Source organism: Chiloscyllium punctatum, chromosome 44 (assembly GCF_047496795.1).
Source record: "Chiloscyllium punctatum isolate Juve2018m chromosome 44, sChiPun1.3, whole genome shotgun sequence".
In the NCBI taxonomy this organism is placed as follows: domain Eukaryota; kingdom Metazoa; phylum Chordata; class Chondrichthyes; order Orectolobiformes; family Hemiscylliidae; genus Chiloscyllium; species Chiloscyllium punctatum.
In genome coordinates, this window is record NC_092782.1 from 17,429,188 (window position 1) to 17,441,783 (window position 12,596).

A 12,596-nucleotide genomic window follows, 5' to 3' on the forward strand; every position below is an offset into this window, starting at 1 on the left:
AGCGCCGCCCGCGGCCAGCTGACACCACCGCCCAGACCCTGACCGACAGCGCCGCCCAGACCCTGACCGACAGCGCCGCCCGCGGCCAGCTGACACCACCGCCCAGACCCTGACCGACAGCGCCGCCCGCGGCCAGCTGACACCACCGCCCAGACCGGGACCGACAGCGCCGCCCGCGGTCAGCTGACCCCACCGCCCAGACCCTGACCGACAGCGCCGCCCAGACCCTGACCGACAGCGCCGCCCGCGGCCAGCTGACACCACCGCCCAGACCGGGACCGACAGCGCCGCCCGCGGCCAGCTGACACCACCGCCCAGACCGGGACCGACAGCGCCACCCGCGGCCAGCTGACACCACCGCCCAGACCGGGACCGACAGCGCCCCCCGCGGACTAGTGTAATGTATAATGTGAATGTATTAAATTTACTGTCATCCTGAAGTGTTTGTGATTCCCACCAGATGGCTTCCTGGTTTTAATTTCTGTATAAATCTGATGCATTCAGTAAGCCTTACGTTCTAGGAGCAGTGGCATACTGTTAAGATTTTAGTTTTGTAAACTCTTATGCATGTATAGGACAGGGCTTCCAAATGATGGGAGGGATTGCATTTGGGATGACCAGCTAAAATGTTGGGGTCCTGATACTGGTTACCAATGGGAGAAAACAACAATTGATTTCCAGCTCGAACACTCCTCTCTCTTTAAGTTCTTGCTGACTAAGCCTTGAAATGGGGTCACCCTTGAAGTGGGAAAAAGCTTGGGAAGGACTGATATTTGAGTTAGTGACCGAGGTCCAAAGAAATTACACACATCACAGTCCAGCCTCTGCTGCTGGTTTAGCAATACATTCCTGAGCTCTACCCAACTGTCCCCAAAGAAGACAGAGAAGCAAATAAGATTATTCCCTGAAATGAAACCAGGTGCTGGAGAAACTCAGTAGGTCTGGTAGCGTCTGTGGAGAGCAAGCGAGCCAATGCTCTGAGAGCAGTGACACTTCTTCAGAACTAGCAATAGCCTGGAAACGGTGATATTTGATGATGATGGAGTGTAGGAAGAATGAATGCAGTCCATGGAAACCGATCCCAGAGAGAGAGAGAAAAGGCAATAGGCAAATAAAATGATAACAAGATAAATAGGGTGCTTATGAGAAGTGTGAATATTTGAAAATGGGTTGGTTGTCCAGGAATTAACCCATATAAGGTAGGAATGACTGTAAGCAACATGGAGGCGGGTGGTCATATTCTAAAATTGTTAAACTCAATATGTTGAGTCCTGAAGGCTGTAAGATGCAACCTATAAGAATGTACCAGAAACAAAAACAGAAATTGCTGGAAAAACATCTGTGGAGAGAAATCAGAGTTAACATTTCAGATCGAGTGACTCTTCTTCAGGACTGAATTTATCAATTTGCCTTCCAAATTCCACCCTCCTCTCAGCTTCACCTGGCCCATCTCATTGGGATGATTAGATTAGATTAGATTACCTACAGTATGGAAACAGGCCCTTCGGCCCAACAAGTCCATACCGACCCTCTGAAGAGCAACCCAACCAGACCTATCCCCTACATTTACCCCTGACTAATGTACCTATGGGCAATTTAGCATGGCCAATTCACCTGACCTGCATATCTTTGGGTTATGGGAGGAAACTGAAGCAAATCCCACACAGACACAGGGAGAATGTGCAAACTCCACACAGACAGTTGCCAGAGGTGGGAATTGAACCTGGGTCCCTGGAGCTGTGAGGCAGCAGTACTAACCACTGAGCCACCGTTGGATCTGGAATCAATCATAGAATGCCAATGTAGAAGCAGGCCAACGAGCCCATCAAGTCTACACCTACCCTCTGCAGAGCATCCTACCTAAACCTCACCCTCACCCTCTTACCCTATCCCTGTAACCCTGCATTTTCCATGGCTAACCCACCTAAACTGCAATTCTTTGGACTGTGGGAGGAAACTGGAGCACCTGGAAGAAACCTGCGCAGACATGGGAAGGATGTGCACTGCCTGACAGTGCAATCGAACCCAGGTCCCTGGCACTGTGAGGCAGCAGTGCTAACCACTGAGCCACTGTGCCTTCCTACATTTCTACGGATAATCTGGACACCGATATCCACTACAAACCCACTGATTCCCACAGTTACCTCAACACACACTCTCGAACATGACTTCCCGTAAGGACTCCATCTCATTCTATCAGTTCCTCCATATCTGTTCTGGTGATGCCACCTTCCACATCGCCAATTGTGTTGAACCAGCCATGCTTGCAAGTCTCAGAACAGAATGTTCAAAATTATACATGATTCTCCATTAGACATTTACTACATAATCTAGACTTTGCCAAGAATTACAATGGAAACCAATTGCATGTTATCAGTTAGGTTCACAGTCTGATGATTTAGATGTGCTAGAAGCTGCATATATTAACACATAGCACCCTGTTTTATGTAGCCAAAAACTATTTGTAATGTTGCATGTTAGATATTCTATACAGACACTTTTAGCAGTTTACTACTCATAAATCACGTTTACCCAGGCGCTCTTGCTGTATGAGATAAACAAAGTGCCGTGGTTCAAACTTAGTTTTATTGAAACACTCAAGTTAAAGAAAACAACTCTTAACAAATTAAGTGAACATTTTCCAAACTAGGCTGACTATCTAAAAAACGCATATACTACCTGTTCAAGTGAATGTGATTGGGCTGCTGGATCAAAATAACTGAACTCTTCAAAGGGATTCAAGGTCTTTGCCAGCTGAGTCTTCACTGTGGGAACGGCCATCAGCTTTCCCTTATTTTCCCCCTTTCTGAGACCTTCTGGAATGTTCTCGGACTTCAGCCAATGGGATCACGTGCCAAATAAGGTTATGCTAGGTCATCCTAGATTTACCCATCTCCATTCCAGGATATGATTACTCCTTTCCAAGATCTGGCAAGGAGTCTGGCCAAAACTGGGGAATACCCAAACAGTTTCAGAATGTTTGTTGAAGCTTCAGCATGTTGTTGTAGTTACTATTTGCGATTTGTACCACACTGTATACACCGCAGACACAGTGCACTTGTGGTGGATGGAGTGACAAGTGGACTGCTTTGACAGTAAAAAAGTCTGAATATCTCTGTGGCTATAATCACCTAAATACAATTAGCTCTTGCTCAAAGATGCTTTAGGAAGTCAAGAGGCAAGTTGTTCACCACTGCTTTTGATCTAGTCTTGTAGCCACAGTGTGGATCATGACAAAACTGAGGATGAATCATTCAGCAATGGGAATGCCATTAAAAATCAAGAGGATGTGGCTAAACTCTCTGCTGGAAATGGGTATTGCTTGCTTTTAAGAATGGTGCAAACGTTAATGACCCAGGCCTATCTACAGTCTGGGCCTTACTGGATTCATGAATGCCCAGTTTTTTTGAAAAATTATGAATAGACCTGAACAACTCAAATATAGCATAACACAACCTTCAGCTTACCACAACCAATGCCACACAGGTTTACAAGATATACAAACTGGACATAGCCAATGGGGAGATGGAGGCATTGTTGGGGAAACCGGTTCGGATGTCACCGCGGCAGCTGGTAGAATTCATAAAATCTGATAGTCCAGAAACCATTGCTGGGTGTCATGCATGTCAAACATGCATTAGGTAATGCAATCTGCCATTGTTATATGGAGTTTCCTCCATGCAACTCCAGATCCAAAATAATGTGAACACAGAACAGTACAGCACAGGAACAGACCCTCGGCCCACCAGGTCTAAACTAATGCCATCTGCCTGCACATGTAGTATCCCTCTATTCTCTGCCTGTTCATGTGTCTGTCCAAATGCTTCTTAAACATTGCTATTGTATCTGCTTCAACCACTTCAACCTCTGGCAGCATGTTCCAGGCACCTACTGCTCTCAAATAGACCTGTGTTACACATCTCCTTTAAACTGTCCCCTCTCACCTATGCCCCTAGTATTTGACATTTTCACCCTGGGAAGAGACTCCAACTATCCACACGATCCATGCCTCATCATTGTATATATATTTAATATCAATAACCTGCTGTATCCTTTCACACTCTTCCTCACTATCCGCAAGTCGACAATTTTCATGTCATCTGCAAACTTACTAATCAGACCACCTACTTTGTAATATACCTAAATGACTTGAATAAAAACAGAGGCTCCAGCACTGATCCTATGGTACACCACTGGTCACAGATCTCCAATCAGTAAAACATCCCCCCACAATTACCCTCTGTCTTCTATGACCAAATCAATTTTATATCCAAATTACCAACTCACCATAGATCTCATGTGACTTAATCATCTGGATCAGCCTACCAAAAGGGACTGTGTCAAATGCTTTGGTAAAGTCCATGCAGGCAACATCCATTGCCCTATCCTCAAACACCTTCATAATTTCTTCAAAAAATTCAATCAAATTTGTGACAAGAACTACCCTGCACAAAGCCATGATGACCATCCCTAATAAATATATTCTTTTCCATATATGAGTAAATCCTGTCCCCAGGAATCTCCTCCAATAATTTCCCTTTCAGTGATGTAAGGCTCACCATCCTATATTTCCTGTATTATCCCTGTTGCCCTTCTTAAACAAAGGAAAAAAACATTAACTATTCTCCAATGTCTGGGACCTCACCTCTGGCTAAAGAGGATTCAAAGATCTCTATCAAGGCCCCAACAATCTTCTCCGACATTTCCCTCAGTATCCTTGGATAGATTCCATCAGCCCCAGGGAAGCCATCTGAATTTTTTTAAAAACACCCAACACTTAATATCGACATGCCTCAAAATATCAGCACAATGATTCCTAATCTTACCATCATCCATTTCCTTCTCTGTAACAAATACTAATGCAAAATACTCATTAAGTACTCACCCAATTCCTCTGGCTCCACAAGTAAGTGCCCTCCTTTGCCTTTGAGTGGATGTATCCTTTCCCTAGACACCCTCTTACTCCTAATATAGGTATAAAATGCCTTGGGATTCTCCTCAATCCTACCTGCCAAGAAAATTTCATGGCCCCTTTTAGTCCTCCTAATTCCTTGCTTTAAGTTCTGCCCTGCTTCCTTTATATTCTGCAAGAGCCTTGTCACATTTCAGTTTCATAAACCTCCCATATGCTTCCTTTATCTTTTTGACTAAACTTTAACATCTCGTCAAGGTTTCAGAATCTTGCCATTCTCATCTTTCATCCTCTCAGGCCCATGCTGGTCTTGAACTCCAATCAACTGGTCCTTAAAAGATGCCCACATCTGATGTAGATTTACCCTCAAAGAACTGCCCTCAATTTAATTTCTCCAACTCACGCCTAATGCTCTTGTAATTAGCCTTCTCCCAATTTCACATTTTCACCCAAGGACCAACTATCTTGAAACTTACTGCACTATAATCATGGTTCTCAAAATGACCCCATCGAACCTTTGATCACCTGGTCAGGCTCATTCCCCAATAGGTCTAGTATGGCCTCTTCCCTAGTGGGCCTATCTACATATTATCTCAAGAAAACCTCCAGATGAACTAAATTCTGCCCCATCTAACCTGGCACTAACAAAGTCCCGGTCAATATTGGAGAAATTAAAATTACCCAGTACACAAAACCGTACTAATGTACTAATCTAGACTCTGAACTCATTTGCCTTACCTGTTGTACTCCTTGCATTAAAATAAATACATTTCAGACTGCTAGTCTGGCCACATTCATTAAACTGACCTATCTATTCTTCCTATTAGACTTACTTAGCTTAACCTCTACCTTCTTGATCACTCCACACTCTGACCCATTGCTCAGTTTCCCACCGCCTGCCAAACGAGATTAATTCCTCGTGAATCACTCTAACAAACCTCCCTGCAAAGATATTAGTGCCCCTCGGCTTAGGTACAACATGTCCTTCTTGTACAGATCCCTCTTGCCCTGGAGGAGATTCTAATGATCCAGATAACTGAAGTCTTCCTTTGTCCCTCAGCTCTATTGCCCTGCATTCAACTATATTATCTTCCTATTTCTGGTCTCACCAACATGTGGCACAGGGAGTAATCCTGAGATTACAGCCCTGAATGTCCTGCTTTTCAACTTTCGACCTAATTCCCTAAATTCCCTTTGCAGGATCTCATTTCTCTTTCTGCTTATGTTGTCAGCACCAAAATGGACTATGACTTCTGGCTGCTCATCTTCCCTTTTCAGAATATCCTGTGCCCCCTCAGAGACATCCTTGACTCTGGAACCAGGGAGTGTCCTGGAGTCTTGTTAGCAGCCAAAGAAATGCTTATGCCACTAACTGTAAAGACATTATTGCTCACCCACACTTTGACCTGTTGTAGAACACAGGCTGTCGTGGTACCATTGATCTTCGTGCTACTGCTGGTGTTTGCCGCTGAGAGACCATCCTCTCAACTCAGCAGTATCCAAAATGATTTACTTGTTTGAAAGGAGAATACATATAGGGTACTCCTGCACTGCCTGCCCTTCCTGGCAGTCACACATCTGGTGAACCTTTTGTGTGACAACATCCCTGAAACTCCTATCTATGAACTTTCTGCCTCCTGTATGCTCCTCAGTGAGTCCAAATGATCCATGTGGTCTGACAGGAGGTGCATATATTTCCTGCAGATAGGCTTGTCAGGTACACTTGCCTTCTCCCGTCTCCCACGTCTCAAAGAAGCAGCTTACCACTCCACTAACCACCATTACTATCCCTCTAGTAACTACTGAATTAAGAGAAATTGGAAGACCTTACCTCAACACTGCTGGCCCTCCACAGAGAAGTCCAATGCTCACCAAAGCCTGCATTTTGACCTCAACAGCAGGACCACCTCACTGCTGAGGCGCTGCTGTTTCAAAGTCACAACAGCATTTTCTAACAGCCCCTCTCACTCCCTCTGTTTCAGTTTTGAGGGAGGGAGGGAAATACTAGAGCAATGTAATGTTTGGGATTTTACCGTCCTTCGACACTTCTTCTTCTGCAATCCCCTTCTCAGTGGTAACGGAGCTGAATTCTGCCTGAAGCCTACTCAGTCACCTCTCATCACCGTACTCTAGATAGACACTCAGCACAAGGGTAATTGGGGATAGGCAACAAACACCTATCTTTCCAGCAATGCCCACGTCCCACGAAAGAGTAAAAAGAAAGCAACCCCCCCCCACAAGTCTCCTCCATCATTCAAAAAATTCAGGCTAAGCTGATTGTGACCTCAACTGTACACTCCTGCCTACCCCAGATACCTGTCAGCTCCCTTGTGAATCAAAAATCTCTGCCTTAAAAAATATTCAAATACTGCCTGCACTCTGGGGAAGGGAGCTCCTGAGATTCTCATCGCTGAGAGAAACAAATTCTCATCTCAATCTTGAACATGAGACTCTTTACTTTTAAGGTATGCCACCTAGTTCTAACCTCCCCACAAGAAAAAAAACATCATTTCCCCATTCAACTTGTGATGCCTCTTCAGAAATTTATCTTTCAATAAGGTAATCTCTCATTCTTTTAAATTCAAATGGATTCAGATCCATCCCGTCCAACCTTACCTCATAAGATAGGTCCCTCATCCCAGGAATCAGTCAGGTCAACGTTCCCAGAACTTATTCTAAGGTAATTACAAACTTTCTTAAATAGGGAGACCAAAGCTGGGTACAGTACTCCAGATGTGGTTTCAAGAATAGATTCAGTATTAAACAGCAGATTACTGCTGCTCTAGTGGAACATAGCACTCCCAAACTTGACAATTCCCTCATGAAATCTCTCCTTCAAAATGCACCTCAAAACCTTCACTCTGCGCCCAAGGCCTGCTCTAATTCTTCTTGTGTGGCTCAGCATCATATTTTCAATCATGTTGCTGAAAAGCACTTTGGGATGTTTTACTACATTGATTTTTTAACGACAAGCAATGTAACAAGCTGCACCACGAAGCACTAAAATGTTCTTTCAGAAGGGCCAGAGACAGGAAACAGCGACACCGTATTTCATTTCCTTAAGTGCAGCATCGACATGGGCAAGATCCCCAGCAAGCTTGACTTTTTAATGTCAGATTCCAGCATTCGTCATATTTTGCATTTTGTACAATAGCTACAGGTTTGTTTTAAGAAATGTCACTAACAAAATACAGAGATGCCAGTCTTAGTTTACTAAGTTTTTTTTATCATTCACAAGTACACAGAACTCGCTTTTTTGCTGCTGCTTTAATACTCAATCTTATTGCCATCATCCTAACATGTAGCTATATACAAACAGATAAACGTCACAGATTCGTTTCCTAATAAAATCAGTTACAATCTGTTTAAAAAAATACAGTCAAAATAGAATTTACACTTGTAGTCTGATTTCAAGACATTTACAGGAGCATTTATACAAAAAGCACAGTTGAGGGGAGGGACTGGGGTGGATACTGACGGTATAAAGATTGAGCTATCACTAGTGTATGACACATAGATATGGAATACAAAGCACTTCAAACTGGAGAGCACATCATCTTTAAGAGGGTCTAGGCTACACCTCAATTCATGTGCACTGTGTGTGTATGTATGTTTTTATATATATATATATATATATAAAATATATATATAATATATAAAAACAAGTTACACCATCGTTATACACAGCTCTGACAGGACGTAATTTTATGGCCACTAACACAGGAATATAAAAACGATTCATGATTGTCATGGCAACAGCTATAATTACCATCAGGTCTTAAGCTTCCTCTGTTACCTGCATTATTAGCCGTTTCTTGAGTAATGGAACCGTTCAGCTTTTCTGATCAATTAGCTACTGATGAATCAAACGGTGCAATTTAAAATTAATAACATTTGCTTCAGTGGTTCACCTCCTCAGGCAAAGTGCTTAGTCAGACCTCTATGGAAGGAACACATTTCATTAATAGAGATTCTAGCAATATATGTAGTTTTCAAATATGCCTCGAAAGGGAATAAACTTGCTTTTGGAAACATGCAAGAGGCCTGATTGTGTATTAAGCAAGGGGTTTTGGGGGGCTTAAAGAATCAGACACAGAAAGGCTTTTTAAATTATATATTTTCTTTTTTATACAAAATAGTCAACTTAAGTTATCCTGCAAAAGCTGGTGAGAAAGCTAGCAATAGTCAAAGGTTTCATTTTACGCGGCTTCAATTATTGTTCCCTCCCCACCCCACCCTCCCACTACACAAACCAAAGAGAACCCTGCCCTCCCCTTCAAAAGAAAAATGCAGATTCTGATTGATTAAAATCTGCAGCAGGTTAAGACTGCTGAATGAAAAGGGCTTCCTTCAACATAACCAAAGTCAGTAGCAAAGGAAAACCAACAACCAACATGCCCACATATTGCTTGTTCCTCCATACTAGCATTCCTTTCCGTTCCAAATATCTAACAGGACATTTGTAAAATTCTAAAGTTGAATATTGAAAACCACAATTCAGACAGAAAACATGTATTCGCGAATGGCATTCCATAAAACATTTCGATGCAGGTAAAGTTTCCACTATGGTGCAGCAGAAAACATTGCTGCAACACTAAAAACTGGCTAAACCTGTAACTGTACAGACTAAACACTTATCAACCATTTTGATTTTATTGGAACATAAATATGAAATCAGTTACTGTATCTGAGGAAATATTAGCACAAAGAAAATGTGTCAAGTCCAAGATTGCCAGGACCTGTATCCATAAGAAGCTGGTTTTCCAGCAAACATAAATGTGAAAATATAAAAATGTACTCAAATTTTTATCAAGGTATCTGCCATTGACATTCTTTTAGGGGGAAGGGAAGTCCAGATATTTTCATGGACTTAGTCTGAAACTTGCTAAATCACAGATTTCTCCTCTGCATTTAGGGACTTATTCAGAAAAAAAAGGTTGGAAAACAAATGACTTAGGGTGGGGGAAAAGAAACTGGGATATACAATGTGAATAAAACTTTGCATTGTTGTTTTCTCGACAGCTCTCAAAGTGCTACAGTAAATTATTTTTACAACTGCTTTTTAAATGCATCCAAATCCTCGAGTCAAATTCATATCCTTCCATTTAGCACTTCTGTGCGTTTTTTCAATATAAAAGTGAGACTGTTTCCTTGGGGATGTTCACCACTTGAGTTGGGTTGTGGGATCACTGAAGATCAGATGGATTTCAGTGTACTTGCTATCATGTCATTCTACAATGAAGAGGATGACAAAAATCTAATATTAGCTTGACACGGTAGCACTGCAAATACAATTTGTCACCTCTCTCACTTTCCCTTATATTCTTATTCATTAAAAAGAATACAGAATATGAGATACATCAGTAAAATTAAGCTACCAGATACAATTACTTAGTCATTTGATAAAGGCAAATTTGTCAACTATTCACATAGTTGTCCAATATTTGCCCAAAATGTGTGAATCAACATCTAAATGCTATGCTATATATAGGAACAGTCTCAGACATGCAACATCAGTGCTTTATCAATGTTATTCAAACATTAAATAAGCCCATATTTCTCAAATGACCACTTAGTCAAATACAGTCCTATAAATTTTTTTAAAATTTGGGGTAAACACAAATATATGGTCGTGGCGTCTTTCAACTCAAGCTGTACACACATTCTGCAAACTGCAGAAACTAATTTAAAAACAGGAAGGGATAATTCATGGTCTTTTTTTTTATTACAATTGCTATCAAGCACAATTCAGCAATGAAAAATATTCACAGTCTACTCTCCATGAATTGCTTTTTATCATTCTCTTCTTTTATAAAGACTACCCCGTGATTTCTTTGTACATGAACAACCTGCAATTGTCCCTCATTGCTGAGTGAAGGTCAAGAGGTTTTCAGCAGGTTGTTGAGATTGTTCGTAGGTGTTAAGTCACACTGCAGATCCTGTGATCTGACTGTTGTACTCTGCAGTTTCCATTCGCAGGATGTAAGGTATTATACTGTCAATCTGCACATTTCCTATTAGTCCAGCAAAGAACAGTTCTTCTGTGATGGCAGAACTCATGAGTCGTAGTGCAGGCAATCTCAGAAGAAGTCTTGATAATCTGGCAGAAAAAAATACAATAAATTATAATTATGTTAGCTGAAATCTTTACCTTTTGTGTTCCAAGACAAAAATATGCTAGGTTCTGCAGAACAGCTTTTGGTATGTACACTTAGGGGGAAAATGGCAGCCAAGACTTCACAAATAGCAAAAACCCAAGCACGTCGCAATTTCAGTGCTGTGGAACCAAAACACAAATACAACAAATCTTATTTAATTGATATCCTGGTACTATACTTTAACAGATATGTTATTTCTTGAAAATTTAATTTGATGACTTTGTTTTCTGTTGCAAGCGATGTCAACCACTACAAAATGTAACGTACTTGCAGCTTTTATTGCACTAATATATTTGAACAAAGAGCAACAGGGTGCAGTAGTCATTGGATTAAAATTTATGAAGAAAGTTGGAAAAGCAATGAGTGAAAAAAACATGAAATGTTGTGATGTTCAGGAAAAGAAACAGAAACTTCCTGGAGTTAATTGCTGACTTTATCTGCTTGTGAGATAGTAAATGGGGGAAATAGAGTCACATTGCTTTGATTCAATGAGAAGCTTCTCACAATCTGTGGAACAGCTCAATCGTGACTGGTTGTTGTTATTTAGACAGTTCCACCACACCTGTCCATCGCAGGAGACCATGTGAAAAGGAATGACTAACATAACTTGCTAGCCTGATATTCCGTTCACTCACGTTAGCCCTAACTCTCTATCTATGATACCCACCTAAAAATTACAAATTGAGTTAGCAATTCTATCTTCTGGTGAGAGATGTTCTCTCAAAGAGCTTGGCTCTGATTTTAGGGTTATGCCTCCACATTCTAGATTCCCTCACCAACGTAAAGAAAAATTCTATGAAACGATCTCCTCTAATTCCAGGAGCCGCAATTACTGTTTTATATGCTGTGCATTGTTTTGGAACTTCAGAGAAAAAAAAAGTCTAAACAACAGCAGTTTTAAAAGGGAGAGGAACAGGCAAAGGAAGCACATGGTGAGGTCAGTGCAGGAGAGAGAGAGAGACAGAGAGAGAGAGAGAGAGAGAGAGGGAGAGAAACTGACACAGCAGTGAACCTGCAAAGTTACTGCCTTTGCTGTTTGAATTCATGTATCACTCGACATTGGAGTGCATTGGGAAAATTAACAAACAGTGAAATTCATAATGAATCTTGAAGAACAGAAACCGAAGCGAATATTTAAGCATTGCCTTACAGTAAGTCTGCAGCAGTGAGTAAAGTGGGTTCTTTCTTGCTTATGTTTTATTGAGGTATGTCTCTTGAGTAAACTTAAAATATAAGCCATAAGTATTAATTTAACCTGGAGCAGTGTTTTGTAGAGGAATAAGACAGTGCTATTTTCTGGGTCTATAGATTGTGAAGGAGCAAAAATGGCCCTTAGTACAGTGATATGGTCTTCTTGTAAGATGTGGAAGTTTAGGGAGAGTTTACGGGTTACTGAGGGTCATATCTGCAATAAATGCTGTTGGTTGCGAATCCTATCGGATCGAATGGATCCATTGGAGAGACAGTACAAGGCAATGAGGAATTTACAAAAGCAAAGGGAGTGATGGACAGCAGCTATAGGAAGG

At 41.6% G+C, this 12,596-nt stretch overlaps 1 protein-coding gene across 10 annotated transcripts in view; it reads right to left on the reverse strand.

Annotated features, from left to right (window-relative positions):
* Positions 1-7,961: 7,961 nt before the first annotated feature.
* Positions 7,962-12,596, reverse strand: part of nr2c1 (nuclear receptor subfamily 2, group C, member 1) — a 126,523-nt gene continuing 121,888 nt past the window's right edge. For all 10 annotated transcript variants that reach the window (XM_072562372.1, XM_072562371.1, XM_072562377.1 and 7 more), the window contains one exon: positions 7,962-11,012. In XM_072562372.1, coding sequence (XP_072418473.1) covers positions 10,838-11,012 — 175 coding nt within the window. In that variant the 3' untranslated portion in view covers positions 7,962-10,837. The remainder of the gene's footprint in view (positions 11,013-12,596) is intronic.